Source organism: Salvelinus sp. IW2-2015, linkage group LG20 (genome assembly GCF_002910315.2).
Source record: "Salvelinus sp. IW2-2015 linkage group LG20, ASM291031v2, whole genome shotgun sequence".
Lineage (NCBI taxonomy): Eukaryota > Metazoa > Chordata > Actinopteri > Salmoniformes > Salmonidae > Salvelinus > Salvelinus sp. IW2-2015.
This window is the reverse complement of record NC_036860.1, coordinates 37699283-37727025: the sequence shown is the minus strand read 5'-3', so window position 1 is coordinate 37727025 and position 27743 is coordinate 37699283. Positions and strand designations below refer to the sequence as shown.

General features: G+C 42.2%; 2 protein-coding genes across 2 annotated transcripts; one reads left to right on the top strand and one right to left on the bottom strand.

Annotated features, from left to right (window-relative positions):
• The first annotated feature begins 3083 nt into the window (after positions 1-3083).
• Positions 3084-11548, top strand: derl2 (derlin 2). The gene is made up of 7 exons (XM_024012574.2): positions 3084-3216; positions 5611-5676; positions 5824-5897; positions 6126-6219; positions 6856-7051; positions 7190-7280; positions 11049-11548. The coding sequence occupies exons 1-7, from the start codon at positions 3124-3126 to the stop codon at positions 11152-11154; spliced, it is 720 nt and encodes a 239-aa protein (XP_023868342.1). The 5' UTR covers positions 3084-3123; the 3' UTR covers positions 11155-11548.
• Positions 11549-12608: 1060 nt separating this feature from the next.
• Positions 12609-18820, bottom strand: LOC139029430 (uncharacterized). The gene is made up of 5 exons (XM_070449375.1): positions 18706-18820; positions 13821-13951; positions 13636-13693; positions 13304-13386; positions 12609-13100 (listed from the first exon to the last, which is right to left on the bottom strand). Exons 2-5 carry the CDS (start codon positions 13942-13944, stop codon positions 12910-12912), a joined length of 456 nt encoding a protein of 151 aa, XP_070305476.1. The 5' UTR covers positions 13945-13951; positions 18706-18820; the 3' UTR covers positions 12609-12909.
• Between the last annotated feature and the right edge of the window lie 8923 nt (positions 18821-27743).

Here is a 27743-nt window from a genome sequence, read left to right as displayed (position 1 = left end):
GGATCTCAATCCCATTGAGCATGTCTGGGACCTCTTGGATCGGAGGGTGAGGGCTAAGGCCATTCCCCCCCAGAAATGTCCGGGAACTTGCAGGTGCCATTGTGGAAGAGTTGGGTCACATCTCACAGGAAGAACTGGCAAATCTGGTGCAGTCCATGAGGAGGAGATGCACTGCAGTACTTAATGCAGCTGGTGGCCACACCAGATACTGACTGTTACTTTTGATTTTGACCCCCCCTTTGTTCAGGGACACATTATTCCATTTCTGTTAGTCACATGTCTGTGGATTTGTTCAGTTTATGCCTCAGTTGTTGAATATTGTCATGTTCAAACAAATATTTACACATGTTAAGTTTGCTGAAAATAAACGCAGTTGACAGTGAGAGGACGTTTATTTTTTTGCTGAGTTTATGTTCTATGCAAACTTTCTAAATGAAAGTAGAGAGAGTTGTAGAGAGAGTTGTTGGAGAAAGTCAACAAGATGAGGAAGGAACAAGAGCAAGAAAGCCAAAAGCAAATAGAAGAGCTACTGAGAATGAGACTTCTAACGAGGTACACTGCAACCAATGGAAGCTGGAGAGAAAGAGGTGTTTGAGAAACAGAGAGAACGTGCAGTGGCAGACAGACAAAATATGGAGGTCAAGATAGCAAAGGTGAAGATGGAGAACATAATGTCCTTGGCTAAGTAAGAGAAGGTGACAGTGGACAAAAGGCTGTTTGCTGAAAATGAAAAGGGTGGAGAAGGTGTGAGAGAAGAATGGAAGGAACCTCATAAGGCATGGTTTGGAGACAGCTTTGTCCAAAGCAGGCCAAGGAGAGGAATCAGACACAAGTAGCCTGAAAGGAGGACAGGGGGAGATGGTCCAAGGCTGGCCTACAAAACCTCTGGGATTAACAGGGTAAAAGATGGATGAAGGAGGAGGAGATTGTGGTTGGGTTGCACCAAGTTTTAATTAATTTTAGATTAGACCTAATCTAGATTTTGTAAACATAGGTTTATAATTAATCAGATGTGTTGCACCACTTAATTTTAAACCTGGATTAGTTCATCTAAAGTTAAATCACTAAACTATGATTTGTGACACGTGTCATAATGGATTCCCCATAGCAATATGTTCTAATTCTATGGAAACAAACCTGCACTGGTCATTGCTAGCTAGCTAGCTAGCAAAGTGAGTTTTCACTTCGGGCTAAATTATGCAATTAATTGCACTTTGTTGTCAAATTAGTTTGCTGGCTGGTTGAGTTTTACAAACATGATAAGGTGTAACGGATGTGAAATGGCTAGCTAGTTAGCGGGTACGCGCTACTAGCATTTCAATCAGTTACGTCACTTGCTCTGAGACTTAAGTAGGGTTGCCCCTTGCTCTGCAAGGGCCGCGGCCTTTGTGGAGCGATGGGTAACGATGCTTCGTGGGCGACTAAGGCACAGGAGCTAAAATTGTAAACACACTGAAAATGTGATTAATTTAAACCTCCTCCAGTGGCAGTTTAGATTTAATCCCTAAACAAAATTTAAATTTGACTTTACAATAATGGAGCAACAAGATTACATTTTATCTTGGTTTAAAGTCAAAATTAAACTTAGTTTAGAAGGATTACATTTAACTAGGATTAATTTTAAACTAGGTTTAAAGTTAGCTGCTACAAGATTACTAGATAAACCTTGATTTAACCAAGTTTTTAAGAGTTAATCCATGTTGGTGCAATCCATCCCAAGAAGAGGAGCATGCAGGCAACAGAGGAGTGGATAATTGAGCTGAGAGAGGAGAGAGCGATAGAGACTCTGGAAAGAGAGAATATTAAGATTCTGTTCCTGCATGGACAAGAGGAAGTGATGGGAGTTTACGGGGAGTGGGAGAGAAAGAATAGTGAAATGGAGAGAATGCAAAGGGAGAAAGAAGAGAAGTGGGCAAAAGAGAAGAGCGAAATTGAGGAGGGGATGAAGGAGCCAGAAATAAAGCTGTACCAGCTGCAGAATGTCCTGAGGTTCAGGAATGTCAATTAAGTGTCATATTTAGGATTCAATAGATTAAATTGACTTCATGCTAGAGAATGAGTAATAATAATATCGCAGATCACTGTCTTACATGGGATTTCTCTTTCAAGTGCATCATTGTAAAGGTATGGAAACTAGAAGTGCTGAGAGATTCAGGGCGAAGCAGGAGAGGAAAGAGAGATGTTGGAGAAGAACAAAGTAAAAGAGCTACTCAGAGCTAGAACAGAAGAGAGTAAGGAACAAGTGAGGAAAAAGCCCACCTGGTGGATGTTGCGAGGAAATATAACGAAAGGAAACAGGGAGAGAAAGGGTGAGAAAAGGTGTTGAAAAAGGCATATGGCAAATAAAATCACATGGCGTACATCCCAGACTTCAAATTGAGGAAGATGTAACGGAGATGGAAGAGTAAATACTGTCAGCTGTCATTGGTCAAGTTCTTTCATCTAGTGGAATACTTCATAAATAAAGTAATATGCGCAGTTATTTGTCCTTATTCATTGCCATATTGAAGAAAACACACACACAAAATATAAGTATAAGATGTAGATTAAAGGTAGTTACGGGATAACGCAATGTATGTTAACTTTGTTGACATACTGAATATATTTGAAATACTGTATCTAACCTCGTGACGGATGAAAATCCGTTCCTTTCTAGTCAAAACCTCACTCCCCTTCATCCTATTTGCTGTAGAGACATACGCGGACCAATCAATGAATGCCATCGTTTCATCGACTATGTGATTGACAGGTTTGTGGTTCGCTCACACCATTGGCTCACACAAAAAGAACGTGGACTGACAAACCAATGACAGGTCATAAAAACTCACAGCAACTCCCCTTTATGCCGCGTTCAAAACAACTTGGACATCTCCGACTTCCGAGATTTCAAAACAACTTTGCACTCGAAAGAAAACGAGCTCCGACTCGAAAAAATCAATTTGAACGGTCACCCAACTCGGAATTCCAACTCGGGAACTCAGGCCTCTTTCTAGAGCTCCGAATTTCCGAACTAAAGGTCAGTGACGTCATGATTTGACGTGATCCCAGTTGTTTTGAACGCGGCATTTTCTCACCATGTGATGACGTGTCAAGAAAGTGCCGGAAGCCTTCAGTTAGTCCAAAATGGCTTACCAGACTTTTCAGCAGGAATATTTACAGATTCCTGTTGTAACTCGGGCATACACAACTGCCTGCGTCCTCACCACCGCTGCCGTGGTAAGATATTAGAATTTAATCTGAAACATGTTCTTGTCGGCAATGTAGACAGGGTCAGGGCTTGGCGTTTAGCCGTGGGTGTCAGTCTGCTAACTCACTAGCTTGCTGCTTTTAGCTAGCGCGTCTCTGGCAAAACACAAGTGCCAAAGACAGTACGGTAGTGCACATCAAGTAGCTAGAGTGCTAGACAGCTGTGTTTGTGTCGCCAAATAATTGTTATTGACTGTAGTTGGGCTGTCACCGACCTTGATCGAATTGACCAAATGTGTGCAATGGTCAGTAACTAAATAGACTATGCAGTTGGTAGCGAAACTTCTCAATGTATGATTATCTGTGAGCACAAGTGCATCTCGTAACGTTTACATTGCTGTTTTTTTTGTGCGGTTTACTGCCGCAATCAAAACAGCTGGGAACTCGAAGGTATCCGACTAATGTGCGTTCAAAACAACTGGGAACTCGCTAAAAAAGAGTCCCGACAGAGATCTATTTTTAATGGTATTCACCTCGGAATTCCGACTCGGAAACTCGGGCCTCTTTCTATAATTCCCGACCTGAATATCACTAACGTCATGATTTGAAGGCCTCACTAAAGCACTGCATCTCAGTGCAAGAGGCGTCACTACAGTCCCTGGTTCGAATCCAGGCTGTATCACATCCGGCCGTGATTGGGAGTCCTTTAGGGTGGTGCACAATTGGCCCATCGTCGTCCAGGTTTGGTCGGGGTAGGCCGTCATTGTAAATAAGAATTTGTTCTTAACTGACTTTCCTAGTTCAATAAAGGTTACATTTAAAATAAAAATGGACCTCGTATTTTTCCGAGTTCCCAGTTGTTTTGAACGTAGCAAAACAACATCTAGCTAGCAAGACATCCATGCTAATGAGCAAGTCAGATCTCTCCTCCTAGTGGTCTGTTTAATCAGGCTCTAATACATTCCAGGCTGCTATTTTCGTTTATTTTAAATAGTTCTTATACAAAACGTGCCATGACCGGTGGAAAAGTACCCAATTGTCATACTTGAGTAAAAGTCTAAAAGTATTGTGGTTTTAAATATACTTAAGTATCATAAGTAAATTAAATTGCTAAATATACTTAAGTATCAAATAATTTCAAATTCCATATATTGAGCAAACCAGAAGGCACAATTAAAATTAAATTAAAATTTTAAAAAAATTATGAAAATTAAGCATTTGTATTTAGTGATTCCGCCAGATCAGAGGCAGTAGGGATGACCAGGGATGTTCTCTTGATAAGTGTGTAAATTTGACTATTTTCCTGTCCTGCTAAGCATTCAAAATGTAACGAGTACTTTTGTGTGTCAGGGAAAATGTATGGAATAAAAAGTACATTACTTTCTTTTGGAATATAGTGAAGTAAAAGTTGTCAAATATAAAGAGTAAAGTACAGATACAAAAACTATTTTTACATAAGTACTCTACACCACTGTATGAAAATTATATGTTCAGGTTGTTAAAAATAAATGTATTTATAAAAATTTTGCTTTCAATCTTCAATAGATCTTAGACAGTGTGCCATGCCAAATCATATATATTGAGCTCCAAAAGTATTGGGAGAATGACTCATTTTTGTCATTTTGGCTCTGCACTTTAATCCAAAGTGTTTGAGTACAGACTGTCAGCTTTAATTTGAGGGTATTTTCATCCATATCGGTTGAACTGTTTCAAAATTATATTCTGTTCATAGACCAAAAAGTATAGGGACAAATTCACTTAGGTGTGTTAAAGTAGTCAAAAGTTTAGTATTTGGTCCCATATTCCTAGCACATCAAGCTTGTGACTCTACAAACTTGTTGGATGCATTTGCGTTGTCTCTTGCATAGTTCGTTTTGTTTCAGTATGTTGCATTGAAAGTGGCTATTGTGTTGATTCGATCACAATTGCCACAGCAAAGGGAAACGTTGATAGTGTTAACTAACAGAACTTCATCAACTTTCTAGTTTTCCCCATCTCGTGTTTCTCTCTGTGGGCTGATAGGCCGCGTCACAGCTTAGAGGGAACATTGGTTACACTTACTGTATCTTTTAGATTTTTTCTCGCTGATATGAAAGATGAGGACCATATGTTTAGAAAACCCGTTTGGCAAGCGATGATTATGGACGTTAAAACACAGGGTCGGAATTGAAGGTCGCCCACATGGGCGACGATAACCGCTGAAAACCCTGTGGAGAGAAGGGTTTTCGAAAGCTACCGTTTACCTTAGTTAACCTTAGCATGCTAAGCATAGAGTTGCAGTTTGTTAGCTGCTGTTTAAAAGACTGTCAAGACTTCCCCAAGATTGATGATAGTTCATGGTTGACTTAACTTTTCTGATAAAATATGTATCATCAGGTGAACTATTGATTCTAATGATGACACTTTCTTTGCTCTCACCCTCAGCAATTAGAACTCATCACACCTTTCCAACTATACTTCAATCCTGATTTGATACTAAGGAATTATCAGGTGAGTACATGCAATTGGTCATTTAGCTACTGTGTCAGATATAAAAAATATTTTAGAGTTTTTAATCTTAGCCCTGCTGTGTAAAAGCGTAGCAGTTAAAAAAAAAAGAGATGCAAGGTTGACTGATTTCTCTGTTCTGTCTTGTAGGTATGGAGACTCATAACCAACTTTCTATTTTTCGGTCCAGTTGGCTTCAACTTCCTTTTCAATATGATTTTTTTGTATCCTTTTTCTGTTGCACATGTCTTGCCCTGAGTGAACTTGTGAAATGTATATTTTGCGTCCCTTTGATTGGAAGCACTATGCGACTAATAAAATGCTTGTCTTGAACAAGAAGGCGAGCCATGTTTCATTCATTTTTAATCATGATGCAACTGTCTAATCATAGTGAATTATAGGTTTAGTATTTGCTTTGCCCTTGCCAGATTACCTTAACCGTTGGCTTCCAGGTATCGATACTGTCGTATGCTGGAGGAGGGCTCTTTCAGGGGCCGCACCGCTGACTTTGTCTTCATGTTCCTCTTCGGTGGCCTTCTGATGACTGTATCCTTGTAACACTGTTACTTTCATGGTCTTAGTTGATACTGCAGGAGTCGAGACATGTTCAGCACCACATAGACTTAATGTACCTTTATTTGTCATTCTTAGCAAGCTTCTGATTGAGCTCTTACTAAGGCCTACTGTTGTATAATGCTGTATGTGTGTACAGGAAATATGTAGGCCTATGTTATCCACAGGTGCCTTAATGAGAAGCTCTTACGCAACAGTCACATCCCTTGCCACCTGAATATTATTATTATTATAATTTTTTTTAAGCTTTGTTTAGGCTAGTTGTCAAACCTGAGAATCAATTGGTTGATTGTCTGCAGTTGGCGACAGGTAGCCTAGAGGTTAAGAGCTTTGCGCCAGTAACCGAAAGGTCGCTGGTTCGAATCCTCGAGCTGACAAGGGGGGAAAATCAACCATTATGCCGTGGACGTCAGTTAAGTCAGCCCCCCGCACCGCTCTGATTCAGAGGGGTTGGGTTAAATGCAGAATACACATCTTGGTTGAATGCATTCAGTTGTGCAACTGACTAGGTATCCCCTTTCTTTTCCTAAGTTAGGGTAAATCAACTCGAATAATGCTGTATGCCACAATTCAATCCACCAATCACTTTTTTTCTCAGTAAGCACAAAGATATTTGGCACCTTTGTGAGTCTGGTGTTCTTGGGCCAAGCCTTCACCATCATGCTGGTGTACGTGTGGAGCAGGCGTAACCCCAACGTTCGCATGAACTTCTTTGGCCTGCTGAACTTTCAGGCGCCCTTTCTCCCTTGGGTGCTCATGGGATTCTCTTTGCTGCTGGGCAACTCCATCATTGTGGATTTACTAGGTACCAGTCGCTCTAACCACCATAGCAAATTTCTGTAATGCATCAATGTTATTAATGGCTTTAAGATCCAAAGTGTTGCCTTATTGACCATTGAGGAGTGGTGACTAGTCGTGTCAATGCTGTGTTCCCTTCCCTAAGGTATCGCTGTGGGTCATGTGTACTTCTTTCTGGAGGATGTGTTCCCAAACCAGCCAGGTGGTGGCAGATGGCTCAAGACTCCCTTTTTTCTGTAAGTTTGGCCATTTATAAGTTTGATATGGTTCTAGTACAGTCCAATAATTAATTTGTCTTATGATAGAAGCTGTAGTGTTTACCCCACAAGTTTATTTTTATTTTTTTATTTTACCGTTATTTTACCAGGTAAGTTGACTGAGAACACGTTCTCATTTGCAGCAACGACCTGGGGAATAGTTACAGGGGAGAGGAGGGGGATGAATGAGCCAATTATAAACTGTCTGCTGAGAGATGATGTTGCTGGAGAGATGGGGGACACATAAACAAATAGCAGTAAGCTTGATACAGAGTAAACAATAGTTATTAATATATGGAAATTGCAATCATTAACAATGTTGTAACAAATGTTTTGACATGGTGTTCTGAAGGTATGCTGTCCTTGGAAGAGGCCGTGACAATGTTGTCTATCCTGATTGGTATTATTCCAGAAAAGGAAGGGCACATCAATAGCTCTTAATAAAAGTAGAAATATACCATCCATTTATCAGATGAGTTATGTATGTACAGTTGGAAGTTTACATACACTTAGGTTGGAGTCATTAAAACTCGTTTTTCAACCACTCCACACATTTCTTTTAACAAACTATAGTTTTGGCAAGTCGGTTAAGACATCTACTTTGTGCATGACACAAGTAATTTTTCCAACAATTGTTTACAGACAGATTATTTCACTTATAATTCACTGTATCACAATTCCAGTGAGTCAGAAGTTTACATACACTAAGTTGACTGTGCCTTTAAACAGCTCGGAAAATCCAGAAAACGATGTCATGGCTTTAGAAGGCTCTGGTAGGCTAATTTACATAATTTGAGTCAATTGGAGGTGTACCTGTGGATGTATTTCAAGGCCTACCTTCAAACTCAGTGCCTCTTTGCTTGACCTCATGGGAAAATCAAAAGACATCAGCCAAGACCTCAGAAAAACAATTGTAGACCTCCACAAGTCTGGTTCATCCTTGGGAGCAATTTCCAAATGCCTGAAGGTACCACGTTCATCTGTACTGTACAAACAATAGTATGCAAGTATAAACACCATGGGACCACGCAGCCGTCATACCGCTCAGGAAGGAGATGCGTTCTGTCTCCTAGAGATGAACGTACTTTGGTGTGAAAAGTGCAAATCAATCCCAGAACAACAGCAAAGGACCTTGTGAAGATGCTGGAGGAAACAGGTACAAACGTATCTATATCCACAGTAAAACGAGTCCTATATTGACATAACCTGAAAGGCCGCTCAGCAAGGAAAAAGCCACTGCTCCAAAACCGCCATAAAAAAAGCCAGACTACGGTTTGCAACTGCACATGTGGACAAAGATTGTACTTTTTGAAGAAATGTCCTCTGGTCTGTTGAAACAAAAATAGAACTGTTAGGCCATAATGACCATAGTTATGTTTGGAGGAAAAAGGGAAGCTTGCAAGCCGAAGAACACCATCCCAACCATGAAGCACGGGGGTGGCAGCATCATGTTGTGGGGGTGCTTTGCTGCAGGAGGGACTGGTGCACTTCACAAAATAGATGGCATCATGAGGCAGGAAAATTCTGTGGATATATTGAAGCAACATCTCAAGACATCAGTCAGGAAGTTAAAGCTTGGTCGCAAATGGGTCTTCCAAATGGACAATGACCCCAAGCATACTTCCAAAGTTGTGGCAAAATGGCTTAAGGACAACAAAGTCAAGGTATTGGAGTGGCCATCACAAAACCCTGACCTCAATCCCGTAGAAAATTTGTGGGCAGAACTGAAAAAGCGTGTGCGAGCAAGGAGGCCTACAAACCTGACTCAGTTACACCAGCTCTGTCAGGAGGAATGGGCCAAAATTCACCCAACTTATTGTGGGAAGCTTGTGGACGGCTACCCAAAACGTTTGACCCAAGTTAAACAATTTAAAGGCAATTCTACCAAATACTCATTGAGTGCATGTAAACTTCTGACCCACTGGGAATGTGATGAAAGAAATAAAAGCTGAAATAAATCTCTATTATTCTGACATTTCACATTCTTAAAATAAAGTGGTGATCCTAACTGACCTAAGACGGGGAACGTTTACTAGGATTAAATGTCAGGAATTGTGAAACTGACTTTAAATCTATTTGGCTAAGGTGTATGTAAACTTCTTACTTCAACTGTATGTATGCATCTTAAGCATATTGCACTGTTTTGTTTGGTATACAGTGCATTTGGAAAGTATTCAGATCCCTTGACTTTTTCCATGTTTTGTTACAGCCTTATTCTAAAATTGATTGAATTGTTTTATTTTTCTCATCAATCTACATACAATACCCCATAATGACAAAGCAAAAACAGGTTTAGATTTTTGTGAAAAAAAAGAGAAATAACCATTTGCATAAGTATGCAGACCCTGTACTCAGTACTTTGTTGAAGCACCTTTGGCAGCGATTACAGCCTCAAGAATTATTGGGTATTACGCTACAAGCTTGGCACACTTGTATTTGGGGAGGTTCTCACATTTTTTAATGCAGATTCTCTACAGCTCTGTTAGGTTGGATGGGGAGTGTCGCTGCACAGCTATTTTCAGTTCTCTCCAGAATTGGTCAAGTCCAGGCTCTGGCCTGGACCACTCAGACATTCAGAGACTTGTCCTGAAACCACTTCTGTGTTGTCTTGGCTGTGTGCTTAGGGTTGTTGTCCTATTGGAAGGTGACCCTTTGCCCCAGTCCGAGTTCCTGAGTGCTCAGGAGCAGGTTTTCATCAAGGATCTCTCTGTACTTTGCTCTGTTCATCTTTCCCTTGATCCTGACTAGTCTCCCAGTCCCTGCTGCTGAAAAACATCCTTACAGCATGATGCTGCTACCACCATCCTTCACCGTAGGGATGGTGCCAGGTTTCCTTCAGATGGGACGCTTGGCATTCAGGCTAAAGAGTTCAATCTTGGTTTCATCAGACCAGAGAATCTTGTTTCTCATGGTATGAGTCTTTGGGTGCCTTTTGGCAAACTCCAAGCCGGCTGTCATGTGCATTTTACTGAGGAGTGACTTTCGTCTGGCCACTCTACCATAAAGGCCTGATTGGTGGAGTGCTGCAGAGATGGATGTCCTTCTGGAAGGTTCTCCCATCTCCACAGAGGAACTCTGGAGCTCTGGCAGAGTGACCATCGGGTTCTTGGTCACCTCCCTGACCAAGGCCCTTCTCCCCCGATTGCTCAGTTTGGCTGGGCAGCCAGCTCTTGGAAGAGTCTTGGTGGTCGCAAACTTCTTCCATTTAAGAATGATGGAGGCCACTGTGTTCTTGGGGACCTTCAATGTTGCAGAAATGTTTTGTACCCTTCCCCGGATCTGTCTCTCGACACAATCCTGTCTTGGAGGTTTCCGGAGAATTCCTTCGACCTCATGGCTTGGTTTTTGCTCTGACATGCACTGTCATCTGTGGGACCTTTTTATATAGACAGGTGAGTGCCTTTCTGTATCAAGGCCAATGAATTGATTTTACCACAGGTGGACTCCAAGTTGTAGAAACATCTCAAGGATGATCAATGGAAACAGGATGCACCTGAGCTTAATTTCGAGTCTCTTAGCAAAGAGTCTGAATACTTATGTTAATAAGGTATGTTTTTTATAAAAATATATATACTTTTTGCTTTGTCATTATGGGGTATTGTGTGTGTAGATTGAGGAAAACAATTTAATCCATTTTAGAGTAAGGCTGTAACATAACAAAATGTGGAAAAAGTCAAGGGGTCTGAATATTTTGCCGAATGCACTGTATGTAGATCCTTCACCTGTCTCTGTAATTCTCTCTCACAGTAAGATGCTGTTTGACACTCCAGAGGAGGATGCCAACTACAACCCTCTTCCCGAGGAGCGTCCGGGGGGGTTCGCCTGGGGAGAGGGACAGCGCCTCGGGGGTTAATCTAGCCCCACACCACAGGATCACTTTATAATGGACTTTTCCTCAGTGAGAGACAGAGGGACAAACTTGGTCTTTTTTTCCGACTTGTTTCTCTAGTTCTGGATGGAAAACGGCAATCTCCAACCAGAGCTTTTCGGAGATTGTTGTGTGACTTACATCTCCCTCAAACTGATCAATAAGCCAGACTCTCACTTTAAGACCACATGAGTGGACGTAACAGGAAGTGACTTTTGATGGTTGAGATTTGGCTTTATCTCTGTGGGGAAAAAATGATGCTCAATATTGTCAAATGATGGGAAACAGTGGAAAAAATCTGAATGAATGAATTCAGATTGAGTGTGTTCTTTTACTTTTTAAAAAGAATAAACGTGTGGCATATGTAGATAATGCTGGAGATATTTTCTTTGTAAATTTTCTGCAGTGTTGCATCAGTTGAAGCAAGTTTTTCTGTAAGGAGTTCCATAATGAAATTAGTAATGTATTCAGTCATTTGATTCCAGTAACAAAAGAGTGCTTGGATGCACTAGGATCAACAATGTGAGAACACTTACATAACTTACATTGTTTATTGCAACTGTAGAACATGTACTGTGGACAAATCAAACAAGCATACGTTACTCTGTAGTACTGCCCTCCTGTGGTAGGAGAAGACATTGCAGTGTGGAAGAAAGGGAGAGTAAATTTGACCGACCATTGTGTTGCATGCCAGGCTTCTATGCTCAGGCTTCTATGCTCGACAAGACTAGCCATTTTGAAACCCCTGCAAACCCTATCAGTATTCAAATTGAAACTAAACGGCTTCTCTTTTTTTTAAAGTTTCGGTTACATAGTCAGTAGTATACGCTTCACCTTTTTGCAGTTCTTTACCTTTTATGTCAGGGCTTATAGATTACATTCGTATTTTAATCAATACAGATTTTGAAATGCCTATTTGTTCCATTGTCAATAACCAGAGGATCTAATCTTTAACTTTGCTAAAGGAAGTTGTCACTGGTGGACAAGGAAAGTCACCTTTTCACCCATTTCTATTCTTACACTCTATATCTGATCTGTTGGAAACCTTTTACAGTTATTGGTTTCATAAAACATGGCAAGGTCTGCTGCTTCATGATCCATAGTGAGCTAAGAGCATAAGTACACAGTTGTAAACACAATCTAACATGGATGATTCCTAGAACTACAGGGTTTTAACAACTATGCTGGTTTATAAACTCAGTAAGCCTCTGAGGTTACTGCTCAGATGTAAAGACTGAGTGAAATGGTTAAATATACCACTTCACTTGTGTTGATTCCTGATACAACTGGTTTGGTCTTTGGGATTTAAAAAGTTAGCAAAACAAGCACCATTGACAATCATATGGTACTAGGTAATTACTAAGATTGTTAATTTTCTGTGCACATTTTTCCATTATTATGTTCAATATTCATTTTGAAACTACACAGCTTTCCCCACCCCTGCTAACTCAGCCTAATAGTTTCAGTTACATAGTATACCCTGAAACACAACTAAATTGTGTTGAATTCTTAAAAGTAAAATTGTCCATTGTTACAAGAGAGCTTTTTGGTAAATACCAGAAAGCTATACTTTAGTCTTCTGCAAACTGGTAAAGCATTGCCAAATAAATGATTAAAACATGAAGCCATATCAGCTGAGGGATAGTCGTACTTCTGCAGAATCTATTATTGGCTAGTAGGAGTATACATTACATATGTACCACAACAGTGTCTTTAGTATAGTCTCCGTTGCCTCTGGCTTTATCCCAGATCATCATAGTCCTCCTCAATCTCGCAGTCTGCTCCGATGTTATCGTAGTCCTCTGAAATGCCGTCATGGCAATTCTCCTTACACGCCGGTGTCTCTGTGTGATGGTACGGTGGAGGAGGGGCATTGTCATCTACTTTCACATAGTCAGGTAGCCCTACAAGGTTCTCATAGCTTTCGGTCTCTGGAAAGACAAGACGCACATTATTGACAGTTGAGGCTGACGTTGTACAGGGCCTAAAAAGTGTTTTGTTACTGTGTGGGCTTAAAAGGTTCCTATTGTGAATGTTATAACACAACAGCTTATCCTTATCCTTATGTAATATTACTCCCAATGTGTGCTCATGATTTCATTTAAAAGATTATCGAATTAAACCTGATGCTTACTGGGACAGGATGTGAGAAACTGAGTCCTGGGTGGTAAAGGAGGCAAATCATCCTCCAGATCTTTGAGATGATATTTGCTGCTCCTGGGTAGGGGAGAAACCCGAGAAATTAGATCTCCACTTTGGAAAATACTTTTTACAAAACCCCTCCCTTCCCTGGACTACTGAGAATGCTTAAAACAACTCGCCCTAAATTGAATCGAAGGGTTGAGGAATAGAGGACCAAACTTGTGGTTTTAATTGTGATAATGAGTCAACAAATTCAACCACTATAAGTGTCAATAGAAATATAGGTTACATCTACATCAGCTGAAAATAGTGCAAGAGACTTACTGGGCATAATACTGAGGTGTAGTGCGACTTGGTGTATTTGTATTGTATTGTTCAGCAGCTGTAAAAAAGATAAGACAATTGTTGATACAATACTTTGAAAAGATAGCTCATATAAGTAGAGATAAATGGATCTGTAACGCTCACAATAATGCTTCTGATGTAATAGTGTAATTTAAAATTCTTACCTTTCTTGGAAATACACTTGTTGATAAGAATGAAGATGAGACCTATTACCAAGGAAACAAAAATCATTCCAAGAACCACCCACAGCCAGAAGAGTTCTCGTAAAGTGTCCCGTAAAGGTTCCATGAGTGATCTAGTCCACAGTGCACAAAGGAGCCCAAATATACATGTAAGTAATTGATGATGACCTCTCACAAAATTCCATAGAAATGGCTTCTTGAAAGATTTTGCAAGAGGTGTAACTTGTTAAAAAATAAATGTTTGATTGCACATGATTTTAACACATGTTCAACTTCATAAAAAACACATTTCCCTAAGTGCCAAATAAAATAACAGGTTTTACAATTTCATGTTAAATCAGCCATCAATCCCCTTGTGACAGGGAATCGAAGCTTGTTGTGTGCAAATGTGGCAATTGAATGCAAGCCACACAAAGAATAAAAACAAATGTCTAGCCTGTCTATGGATAACAGGGTTGACGTGTTATGCTCAACGTGCTCAGTTTCCCACCACAAAACACCAGAAAATGGCCAAAAAGAGTAGAACCAGGTTACTTGCATTTCCACTGATTTGACTATTAGAGTGCATTTGGAAAATATTCAGATCCCTTGACTTTTTCCACATTTTGTTACATTACAGCCTTATTCTAAAATTATTCTAAAAAGTACACAACACTCCATAATGATAAAGCAAAAACTGTTTTGAAATTTTTGCAAATGCATTCAATATAAAAAAAGTAAATATCACATTTACATACAGTTGAAGTCGGAAGTTTACATACACCTTAGCCAAATACATTTACTCCGTTTTTCACAATTCCTGACACTTAATCCTAGTAAACATTCCCTGTCTTAGGTCAGTTAGGATCACCACTTTATTTTAAGAATGTGAAATGTCAGAATAATAGAGATTTATTTCAGCTTTTATTTATTTCATCACATTCCCAGTGGGTCAGAAGTTTACATACACTCAATGAGTATTTGGTAGCATTGCCTTTAAATTGTTTAACTTTGGTCAAGCGTTTCAGGTAGCCTTCCACAAGATTCCCACAATAAGTTGGATGAATTTTGTCCCATTCCTCCTGACAGAGCTGGTGTAACTGAGTCAGGTTTGTTGGCCTCCTTGCTTGCACATGCTTTTTCCAAAGGATTGAGGACAGGGCTTTGTGATGGCCACTCCAATACCTTGACTTTGTTGTCCATAAGCCATTTTGCCACAACTTTGGAAGTATGCTTGGGGTCATTGTCCATTTGGAAGACCCATTTGCGACCAAGCTTTAACTTCCTGACTGATGTCTTGAGATGTTGCTTCAATATATCCACATAATTTTCCTGCTTCATGATGTCATCTATTTTGTAAAGTGCACCAGTCCCTCCTGCAGCAAAGCACCCCCCACAACAGGATGCTGCCACCCCTGTGCTTCACGGTTGGGATGGTGTTCTTCAGCTTGCAAGCATCCCCCTTTTCCTCCAAACATAACGATGGTCATTATGGCCTAACAGTTCTATTTTTGTTTCATCAGACCAAAGGATATTTCTCCAAAAAGTACGATCTTTGTCCCCATGTGCAGTTGCAAACTGTAGTCTGGCTTTTTTATGCCGGTTTTGAAGCAGTGGCTTCTTCCTTGCTGAGCGGCCTTTCAGGTTATGTCGAGATAGGACTCGTTTTACTGTGGATATAGATACTTTGGTACCTGTTTCCTCCAGCATCTTCACAAGGTCCTTTGCCGTTTGCACTTTTCGCACCAAAGTACATTAATCTCTAGGAGACAGAACGCGTCTCCTTCCTGAGTGGTATGACGGCTGCATGGTCCCATGGTGGTTATACTTGCGTACTATTGTTTGTACAGATGAACATGGTACCTTCAGGCATTTGGAAATTGCTCCCAAGGATGAACCAGACTTGTGGAGGTCTACAATGTTTTTCTGAGGTCTTTTGATTTTCCCATGATGTCAAGCAAAGAGGCACTGAGTTTGAAGGTAGGCCTTGAAATACCTCCACAGGTACACCTCCAATTGACTCAAAAGATGTCAATTAGCCTATCAGAAGCTTCTAAAGACATTACATAACTTTCTGGAATTTTCCAAGCTGTTTAAAGGCACAGTCAACTTAGTGTATGTAAACGTCTGAACCACTGGAATTGTGATTAAGTGAAATAATCTGTCTGTAAACAATTGTTGTAAAAATGACTTGTATCATGCACAAAGTATATGTGCTAACCGACTTGCCAAAACTACAGTTTTACCAAGAAATTTGTGGAGTGGTTGAAAAGCAAGTTTTAATGACTCCAACCTAAGTGTATGTAATCTTCTGAGTTCAACTGTAATTTTTCAGATGCTTTACTCAGTGCTTTGTTGAAGCACCTTTGGCAGCAATTACAGCCTCAAGTCTTCGGTATGACGCTACAAGCTTGGCACACCTGTATCTGGGGAGTTTCTTACATTTCTTCTCTGTAGATCCTCTCAAGCTCTGTCAGGTTGGATGGAGAGTGTCGCTGCACAGCTATTTTCAGGTCTCTCGAGAGGATGTTCGATCGGGTTCATGTTCGGCTCTGGCTGGGCCACTCAAGGACATTGACACTTGTCCTGAAACCACTCCTGCGTTGTCTTGGCTGTGTGCTTAGGCTTGTTGTCCTATTGGAAGGTTAACCTTTGACCCAGTCTGAGGTCCTGAGCAGATTTTCATCAAGGATGTCTGTACTTTGCTCCGTTCATCTTTACCTTGATCCTAACTAGTCTCCTAGTCCCTGCCCCTGAAAAACATCCACACAGCATGATGCTGCCGCCACCATGGCTCACCATAGGGATGGTGCCAGGTTTCCTCCAGACGTGACGCTTGGCTGAGAGTCAGACTCCTTTAGGTGCAACCTCCAAGTGGGGTGTCATGTGCATTTTACTGAGGGGCTTCCATCAAGGCCTGATTGGTGGAGTGTTGCAGAGATGGTTGTCCTTCTGGAAGGTTCTCCCATCTCCACAGAGGAACTCTGAAACTCCTTCAGAGAGAACATCGGGTTCTTGGTCACCTCCCTGACCAAGGCCCTTCTCCCCCGATTGCTCAATTTGGCTTGGCAGCCAGCTCTAGGAAGAGTCTTGGTGGTTCCAAACTTCTTCCATTTAAGGATGGTGGAGGCCATTGTGTTCTTGGGGACCTTCAATGCGGCAGAAATGTTTTTGTACCCTTTCCTAGATCTGTGCCTCGACAAAATCCTGTCACGGACCTCTACGGACAATTCCTTTGACCTCATGACTTGGTTTTTGCCTGAAATGCACTGTCAACTGTGGGACCTTTTATATAGACAGGTGTGTGTGACTTTCCAAATCATTTACAATCAATTGAATTACCACAGGTGGACTCCAAGTTGTGGAAACCTCTTAAGGATGATCAATGGAAACAGAACGCACCTGAGCTCAATTTAAAGTCTTATAGCAAAGGGTCTGAATACTTATGTAAATAAGGTATTTAAAAAATAAATTAAATCGAAAAACCTGTTTACGCTTGTCATTATGGTGTATTGTGTGTAGATTGATGAGGATTATTATTTTTTTAAATCCATTTTAGAATAAGGCTTTAACGTAACACCATTTGGAAAAAGGGAAAGGGTCTGAACTTTCCAAATGCACTGTAGATGTTCAATGTTTCTTTTGCAAAAAATATTTTTAAAGGGAATAGTTTCACTATATTAAAAATAGAGTTCAGCTCACATAACAGGGTTGATCTTAAAATGAGGGACAGATGTAAATTAATCACTAATCGCATGAAATAAAGAAATCTTCAGAAATGACTGTCAAATCAACAAAATAACTATGACGTTACAAACTTGGTGAAATGTTAGGTTTAAATCTTCCTAGAAGTCAGAGGGTGCACGGGGGGAAATGTCAAGATGCTACATTTTTTCTGCTCTCGCATGTCTTTGTTGAACGACCTAATACAAGTAAATAACTGGTGGGCGCCCACATCAACATCGTTCTGCATTTCTGCTTTTTCTCCATGACATCTCACTTCCCCATTTTCTGAACTGGCCAAGTCTTGTGGTTATTTTAGCCTCCACTGTATAAGAGCAGTGTTGACATGCCACTTATTACTGTCATTGCTTTCCATTGAAGCAGACTGTTTTATTATCTCTATAATTGATAAATAAAAATGGTGTAGACAATTGTACTAAATCAAAGGGGAAAAGTGATTTGATTTTTACATCAATCTCATTCTTCTGTTTTTTTGACAGTCACGCTCAATCCTGAGAACCCTTACATGCACCTAATACCACATTTACATTTTAGCTGTAATGAAAGTTAAGTTCATATATTTCCCATGAACTGTGTTTGCCACAGACACAACTGGTAAATGGTACTAATTCACACTTATCTCTGTGACCAGAGTTTGATGTAAATGACCTATGTTTATCCGACAACATGCACAACATCCTGTCACAGCTGCATACTTTTTTATAGAACTAAATAACTTCCGGCAATGTACTTTTTCTAAGAAGTTCTGGTCAGAGAGAGATGATGTATTCACAATTAAAAGGTGTTGCAGAGTAGGCTATTGTTAAATTGTTATTTATTTATATTTTAAATGAATAATAAATAAATGATAAATAAGACCTTTATGGTAGTAAACTACCATCACCAACAGTAATTATCATACAAAATAAACCCCCAACCTGCCTCCATAGGTTATGGTTATTCTTATAAAATAACATATAGTTATTTTATCAACACTATAATCAAACAATATCACCTAATGGATTTATTGAACAATAAGGTTCTATGGTCAGCACAGTTTTATAGTACGCTATAGCCTAGAAGAAAATATTTTGCTGACAAAGAAGCATTTCCTTGTTCTTATGACAATAGAATACACCTCTCAAATAGATGGCATATGACTTACCTTACAAGGAAAGTTGAACAGCTGAAAACTAGGATTGTGTGGGTCAATGATATTCTTAGTTCTAAGCTGTGTACAGAAGATAGGGAGACTCTTATGGGATCATGATTCACTTCTGAGGTCTGAGGCTTCAGCCAACTCATTTCCTCTGTCATATTAAAGGAACTACCCACACCCATCACTTTGCTGCATGCAGTGTGTGTGTGTGCGTGATAGAGACAGAAGGGAAAATGAATAAAAGGACCAATAAGGTCTACCATGTGCCGTGGTTACTAAGCAATGCTGCTGCAACCCCGTTTTGGAAAGTTGCGAATCGGAGAAGTCAAACTCAAATGTGTTTATTTCAGCTGGGAGTAAGACAGTCTATCAGACAGCTTCTGTGCATGTCTCTGGTTTGATCAGTCCAATAACGTGGAGGTCTTTGACCGTTTACAACCTGCAGTTTTTTTGTTGACTTATTATCGTTCTTGCCAACATACTCAGATGTATGATTTGTCAATAGAGATCCCCATGCCAACGGCTCGTTCCACGGCATTGATCATCAGTTTGACCATGAGCCACAGAGTCAACTAACTGTCAACTAATCAAATCAAATTGTATTGGTCACATACACATGGTTAGCAGATGTTATTGCTTGTGCTTTTAGTTCTGACAGTGCAGCAATATCTAAAATGTAATTAACAATTTCACAACAACTACCTAATACACACAAATCTAAGTAAAGGAATGAAATAAGAATATATACATATAAATATATGGATGAGCAATGACAGAGCGGCATAGGCAAGATGCAATGGATGGTATAAAATACAGTACATAAGTATGAGATGAGTGATGCAAGATATGTAAACATTATTAAAGTGACTAGTGATCCATTTACTAAAGTGGCCAATGATTTCAAGTCTGTATGTAGCCAGCAGCCTCTCTGTGTTAGTGATGCCTGTTTAACAGTCTCTCGGTCCCAGCTTTGATGCACCTGTACTGACCTCGCCTTCTGGATGGTAGCGGATTGAACATGCAGTGGCTCGGGTGGTTGTTGTCCTTGATGATCCTTTTGGCCTTCTTGTGACATCAGGTGCTGTAGGTGTCCTGGAGGGCATGTAGTTTGCCCCTGGTGATGCATTGTGCAGACCGCATCACCCTCTGGAGAGCATTGCAGTTGTGGGTGGTGCAGTTGCCGTACCAGGCGGCGATACAGCCCGACCTGATGCTCTCAATTGTGCATCTAAAAGTTTGTGAGGGTTTTAGGTGACAAGCCAAATGTCTTCAGTCTCCTGAGGTTGAAGAGGCGCTGAATGCTGAGCTATAGTCAATGAACAGCACAGTATAGTACAGTGCAAAGGAGAAACAGGTCAACCATAGAGATCTCCACTACTCAATCAGGACTAGACAGGAACGCATTGAGCTGTGAGATGAAGGAAAGATGAGGAAAAGGCGGAGATACAGAGGGAGAAGATCAGGGTGCCTTGTGAGGATTCGGAGGTGAGTGAGTAAATCGTCATTACCATCGGTTCTATTTGCCAACGTGCAACCACTGGAAAACGAACTCGATGATCTACGGCCGAGACTACCCTACCAACGGGACATTAAAAACTGTAATGTATCACAGAGTCGTGGCTGAACGATGACACGGATAATATAGAGCTGGCTGGGTTTTCCGTGCATCGACAGGACAGAGCAGCTACGTCTGGTAAGACGAGGGGCGGGGGTGTGTGTTTATTTGTCAATAACTGCTGGTGTGCGATGTCGAATATTAAAGAAGTCTCAAGGTATTGCTCGATTGAGGTAGAGTGCCTGATGATAAGCTGTAGACCACACTATCTCCCAAGAGAGTTCTCATCTATATTATTTGTAGCTGTCTATTTACCACCACAAACCGATGCTGGAACTAAGACTGCACTCAACGAGCTGTATAAGGCCATAAGCAAACAAGAAAATGCTCATCCAGAAGCGGCGCTCCTAGAGGCCGAGGACATTAATGCAGGCAAACTTATATCCGTTTGACCTCATTTCTACAAGCATGTCACATGTGCAACCAGGGGGAAAAAAACCTCTAGACCACCTTTACTCCACACACAGGGACGCATACAAAGCTCTCCCTCACCCTCCATGTGGCAAATCACCCCATAATTCTATCGTCTTGATTCCTGCTTACAAGAAAAAACGAAACCAGTACGTACCAGTGACTCACTCAATATGGAAGTGGTCAGATGATTTGGATGCTACGCTACAGGACTGTTTTGATAGCACAGACTGGAATGTGTTCTGTGATTCATCCAATGGCAATGAGGAGTATACCACCTCAGTCACCGGCTTCATCAATAAGTGTATTGACGATGTCGTCCCCACAGTGACCGTACGTACATATCCCAACCAGAAGCCATGGATTACAGGCAACATCCGCACCGAGCTAAAGGCTACAGCTGCCGCTTTCAAGGAGTGGGACACTAATCCGGACGCTTCTAAGAAATCCTGCTATGCCCTCAGACGAACCATCAAACAGGCAAAGCGTCAATACAGGACTAAGATTGAATCCTACTACACCGGCTCTGATGCCCGTCGGATGTGGCAGGTCTCGCAAACTATTATTGGCTACAAAGGGAAGCACAGCCACGAGCTACCCAGTGACGTGAGCCTACCAGACAAGCCTTTTATGCTCTATTCGAGGCAAGCAACACTGAATCATGCATGAGAGCACCAGCTGTTCCGGACGACTGTGTGATCACGCTCTGTGTAGCCGATGTGAGCAAAACCATTAAACAGGTCAACATTCACAATGTCACGGGGCCAGATGGATTACCAGTGTGTACTCAGAGCATGTGCTGACCAATTGGCAAATGTCTTCACTGACATTTTCAACCTCTCCCTGACCAAGTCTGTAATACCTACATGTTTCAAGCAGACCACCATAGTCCCTGTGCCCAAGAATGTGAAGGTAACCTACCTAGGACTCACGTCGGTAGCCATGAAGTGCTTTGAAAGGCTGATCATGGCTCACATCAACACCATTATTCCGAAACCCTAGACCCACTCCAATTCGCATACCACCCCAACGATCCATAGATGAAGCAATCTCAATCGCACTTCACATTGCCCTTTCCCACCTGGACAAAAGGAACACCTATGTGAGAACGCTGTTCATTGACTAGAGCTCAGCGTTCAACACCATAGTGCCTACAAAGCTCATCACTAAGCTAAGGACCCTGGAACTAAACACCTCCCTCTGCAACTGGATCCTGGACATCCTGGTGGGCCGCCCCCAGGTGGGGAGGGTAGGCAACAACACATCTGCCACTCTGGTCCTTAACACTGGGGCCCCTCAGGGGTGCATGCTTAGTCCCCTCCTGTACTCCCGGTTCACCCACAACTGCATGGCCAGGCACGACTCCAACACCATTATTAAGCTTTCTGACGACACAACAGTGGTAGGCCTGATCACCAACAACGATGAGACAGCCTATACGGAGGTGGTCAGAGACATGGCAGTGTGGTGCCAGGACAACAAACTCTCCCTCAATGTGAGCAAGACAAAGGAGATGATTGTGGACTACAGGAAAAGGAGAGCCGAACAGGCCCCCATTAACATCGTTGGGGCTGTAGTGGAGCAGGTCGAGAGTTTGAAGTTCCTTGTTATCCACATCACCAACAAGTTATCATTGTCCAAACGCACCAAGACAGTCGTGAAGAGAGCACAACAACACCTTTTCCCTCTCCGGAGACTGAAAAGATTTGGCATGGGTCCCCAGATCCTCAAAAAGTTATTCAGCACCCATTGCTGACAGGTGTATAACATCGAGCACACTACCACTACCACTGAAGAGCTCAGTGACTTTCAACGTGGCACTGTCATAGGATACCACCTTTCCAACAAGTCCGTTCATCAAATTTCTGCCCTGCTAGAGCTGCCCCGGTCAACTGTAAGTGCTGTTATTGAGAGCATCCTGACACGTAGAAAAAACGCCTGGTATGGCAACTGCTTGGCATCTGACCATAAGACGCTATAGAGGGTAGTGCGTATGGCTCAATACATCATTGGGGCTAAACTTCCAGCCATCCAGGACCTATATACTAGACGGTGTCATTGGAAGGCCCAAAAAATTGTCAAAGACTCCAGTCACCTATGTCATAGCCTGTTCTCTCTGCTACTACACGCCAAGCGGTACCGGAGCTTTTACACTGCTGCTACTCGCTGTTTATTATTTATGCATAGTCACTTTATCCCTACCTACATGTACAAATTTCCTCGACTATCCTGTACCCTCGCACATTCACTCGGGTACCGGTACCCCCTGTATATAGCCTCGTTATTGTTATGTCATTTTGTGTTACTTTTAACTCTATTTCTTGAACTACATTGTTGGTTAAGGGCTTGTAAGTAAGAATTTCACGGTAAGGTGACACCTGTTGTATCAAATCAAAGTTTATTTGTCACGTGCGCTGAATACAACAGGTGTAGACCTTACAGTGAAATGCTTACTTACAGGCTCTGATCAATAGTGCAAAAAAAGGTATTAGGTGAACAATAGGTAGGTAAAAAAATAAAACAGTATAAAGACAGGCTATATACAGTAGCGAGGCTATAAAAGTAGCGAGGCTACATACAGACACCGGTTAGTCAGGCTGATTGAGGTAGTATGTACATGTAGATATGGTTAAAGTGACTATGCATATATGATGGACAGAGCAGTAAGCACAGGCAGCGTAAAAAAAGAGGGGTGGGGGGGGGGGGGGCACACAATGCAAATAGTTCGGGTAGCCATTGATTACCTGTTCAGGAGTCTTATGGCTTGGGGGTAAAAACTGTTGAGAAGCCTAGACTTTGTCCTAGACTTGGCACTCCGGTACGCCTGCCGTGCGGTAGTAGAGAGAACAGTCTATGACTGGGGTGGCTGGGGTCTTTGACAATTTTTAGAGCCTCCTCTGACACCGCCTGGCTAGAGGTCCTGGATGGCAGGCAGCTTAGCCCCAGTGATGTACTGGGCCGTACGCACTACCCTCTGTAGTGCCTTGCGGTCAGAGGCGAGCAATTGCCGTACCAGGAGTGATGCAACCAGTCAGGATGCTCTCGATGTTGCAGCTGTAGATCCTTTTGAGGATCTCAGACCCATGCCAAATCTTTTAGTTTCCTGAGGGGAATAGGCTTTGTCGTCTCTTCACCGACTGTCTTGGTGTGTTTGGACCATTCTAGTTTGTTGTTGATGTGGACACCAAGGAACTTGAAGCTCTCAACCTGCTCCACTATAGCCCGTCGATGAGAATGGTGGCGTGCTCGGTCCTCCTTTTCCTGTAGTCCACAATCATCTCCTTAGTCTTGCTTACGTTGAGGGATAGGTTGTTATTCTGGCACCACCTGGCCAGGTCTCTGACCTCCTCCCCTGTATCCAGAGCATGTGACAAATAAAAATTTGTTATTTTAAAGTATGTGGACACCCCTTCAAATGAATGGATTCGGCTATTTCAGCCGCACCCATTGCTGACAGTGTTATAAAATCAGCACACTACCACTACCACGAAGAGCTCAGTGACTTTCAACGTGGCACTGTCATAGGATACCACCTGTTCCAACAAGTCAGTTCATCAAATTTCTGCCCTGCTAGAGCTGCCCCGGTCAACTGTAAGTGCTGTTATTGTGAAGTGGAAACGTCTAGGAGCAACAACGGCTGAAGTGGTAGGCCACAAAAACTCACAGAATGGGACCGCCGAGTGCTGAAGCGGGTAGCTCGTAAAAATTGTCTGTCCTCTGTTGCAACACTCACTACCGAGCTCCAAACTCCCTCTGGAAGCAATGTCAGCACAAAAACTGTTAGTCGGGAACTTCATGAAATGGGATTCCATGGCCGAGCAGCCGCACACAAGCCTAAGATCACCATGCACAATGCCAAGCATCGGCTGGAGTGGTATAAAGCTCGCCGCCATTGGACTCTGGAGCAGTGGAAATGCGTTCTCTGGAGTGATGAATCACGCGTCACCATTTGGTAGTCTGATGGACAAATCTGGGTTTGGCCAGAAGAACGCTACCTGCCCGAATGCATTGTGCCAACTGTAAAGTTTGGTGGAGGAGGATTAATGGTCTGGGGCTGTTTTCATGATTCGGGCTAGGCCCATTAGTTCCAGTGAAGGGAAATCTTAATGCTACATCATAGAATGACATTCTAGACAATTCTGTGCTTCCAACTTTATGGCAACAGTTTGGGGAAGGCCCTTTCCTATTTCAGCATGACAATGCCCCCCGTGCAGAAAGCGAGGTCCATGCAGAAATGGTTTGTCGTCAATGCCCTCACTAATGCTCTTGTGGCTGAATGGAAGTAAGTCCCCACAGCAATGTTCCAACATCCAGTGGAAAGGCTTCCCATAATAGTGGAGGCTGTTATGGCAGCAAAGAGGGGACCAACTCCAGATTAATGCCCATGATTTGGAAATTAGATGTTCGACGAGCAGGTGTCCATATACTTTTGGTAATGTAGTGTAGGTTGACTCTCAATGTGTTATTATTTTGGGTGAAGTTACCACATACTAAATGAAATCATGACATCTAGGATATGATCTCTATACTGACATACGTACACCCAGTGTAGATCCCAGTTAAGCTACTATCATCATCGTTACCATCATCATGCAACTCCTCCGTTATGTTCCATTAGTGTTCACACATGCGTAGTGAGCTGTTTCCCCATATTGTGAAATGTTGTCTGGAGGCTGGTAGAGCTTTGTGAGTCGACATGACATGGCGGCAAAGTCAAGATACAAGAACCATTTGAACAGTTTGCTATTACAGAGGATGAAGGAGCGGAAAGAGCGTGGAGATGTGGAAATGGACAGTGAGGGAAAAGAAAAGGAAGGAAAGAAGTGGTGTGGTGAGGAAAATTGGCAAAAAACCTACTCCTGTAGGTCAGAAATTGAATCTAACGAGAGTGAGGATGAATTACCTGCAGTGGCAGGTGCACCGAAGACCACGAGTTAGGACCTTGTCCAGATTATGACAAAGATGGTTCTGACCCAGTGGGCGTAGATTTTTTGGACAGAATGGATCCTTGCCGTATGGCTGATCCATATGTGGAGTCAGGTTGGATGGAAAAGAGGTTGGGCACTGTTGAATCGTGAGAGTAACTTGAAGTGGACTTGTGATGATTTTTTTGTGTATCTTCCATCCAGTTGGAACCGGCGCTCTGCACCACATACTTCGGGACTTGCTTTGTTTTCCAGAGCAGGGAGTGATCACTGGAGTGGCGTTAAGTGTTGAGGAGGACGAAATGTTTGATGCGATTTAGACCCGATGGAGCGCGTGATGAAACAGAGAAGACTGTCTGTCCTGCTGTTTTGATGTCATTACCCAACAAAGTCAAGTTAGGATGTCAAATCAAATGTTATTTGTCACATGCGCCGAATACAACAGGTGCAGACCTTACAGTGAAATGCTTACTTACAAGCCCTTAACCAACAATGCTTTATAAGTAAAAAATAGAAAATAGAAGTAACAAATAATGAAACTGCAGCAATAAAATAACAAGCAAGGCAATGTGCGGGGGCACTGGTTAGTTGAGGTAATTGAGGTAATATGTACCTCCTCCGAGGGCCCTCACCTCCTCCCTGTAGGCCGTCTCGTCGTTGTTGGTAATCAAGCCTACCACTGTAGTGTCGTCTGCAAACTTGATGATTGAGTTGGAGGCGTGCATGGCCACGCAGTCGTGGGTGAACAGGGAGTACAGGACAGGGCTCAGAACGCACCCTTGTGTGGCCCCAGTGTTGAGGATCAGCGGGGTGGAGATGTTGTTACCTACACTCACCACCTGGGGGAGGCCTGTCAGGAAGTCCAGTACCCAGTTGCACAGGGCGGGGTCGAGACCCAGGGTCTCGAGCTTGATGACGAGTTTGGAGGGTACTATGGTGTTAAATGCTGAGCTGTAGTCGATGAACAGCATTCTCACATAGGTATTCCTCTTGTCCAGATGGGTTAGGGCAGTGTGCAGTGTGGTTGCGATTGCGTCTTCTGTGGACCTATTGGGGCGTTTAACTATGTTTTCTCTCATAGTCCGTGAACACCTGGTTGTCGTGGTGGTTGCAAAGCTTCCAGTCGAAGCTCGCATCCACTACAAGACCATGGTGCTTACCTATGAAACAGCAAGAGGAACTGCCCCTCCCTACCTTCATGCTATGCTCAAACCCTACACCCAAACCTGAGCACTCTGTTCTGCCACCTCAGGTCTCTTGGCCCTCCCACCCCTACAGGAGGGCAGCTCCCGCTCAGCCCAGTCCCAACTCTTTACTGTACTGGCACCCCAATGGTGGAGCCAGCTTCCACCTGAAGCTAGGACAGCAGAATCCCTGCCCATCTTCCGAAAACATACCTCTTCAAACAGTATCTTAAATAATCGTCCTCATCACCTTGAAAATAAAGAATAAAAATTAACCCTACCTCTTCAAACAATATCTTAAATAATCCTAATCTCGTCAAAAAAATTAAATAATAATAGAAATGAACCGTACCTCTTCAAACAATATCTTAAATAATCCTCATCACCTCGAAAATAAATAACCTCCCCATTCTAGCTCTGACTCTACTGATAGCTATGTTACTGAGTTTTTTCTTTTTACATTCTATGCCTGTGATATGTGGTTGTCCCACCTAGTTATCTTAAGATGAATGCACTAACTGTAAGTCGCTCTGGATAAGAGTGTCTGCTAAATACTATATTGTAAATGTAAAATGAATAAGACTTTAAATGGGATAGGAAATCATCCAACAGGAATGTGATTATTGCAAGGAAACAGAGACAGTGGGGCATGTATTGATACCGTGTGGGCAGTATGAGAGGGAAAGAGACAGGCTGAGATCTAGTATAAGGGAGAAGGAGATACAGTAAATTATATATTGAGTATGTTGAAAAGAGTATATTGAGTAGAACGTCATTAGATACAGTCGCAAATATTTTTTTAAAGAGAAACAGGGCTGGCAGGTAGGATTTAGTTTCACCCTGTCGCTGGCACACACTGCAGTGCAGTAGGTGGCAGTAATGCACCATAACGTTGTATGCCAAACGCCG

Coding starts and splice junctions, on each gene's coding strand:
- derl2 (XM_024012574.2), top strand. CDS start 3,124: ATGGCTTACCAGACTTTTCAGCAGGAATATTTACAGATTCCTGTTGTA. Junction 3,217..5,610: donor TCCTCACCACCGCTGCCGTG/GTAAGATATTAG, acceptor TCTCACCCTCAG/CAATTAGAACTCATCACACC. Junction 7,052..7,189: donor CATCATTGTGGATTTACTAG/GTACCAGTCGCT, acceptor CCCTTCCCTAAG/GTATCGCTGTGGGTCATGTG.
- LOC139029430 (XM_070449375.1), bottom strand. CDS start 13,944: ATGGAACCTTTACGGGACACTTTACGAGAACTCTTCTGGCTGTGGGTG. Junction 13,387..13,635: donor ACACCTCAGTATTATGCCCA/GTAAGTCTCTTG, acceptor TCCCCTACCCAG/GAGCAGCAAATATCATCTCA. Junction 13,101..13,303: donor GTTTCTCACATCCTGTCCCA/GTAAGCATCAGG, acceptor TTGTCTTTCCAG/AGACCGAAAGCTATGAGAAC.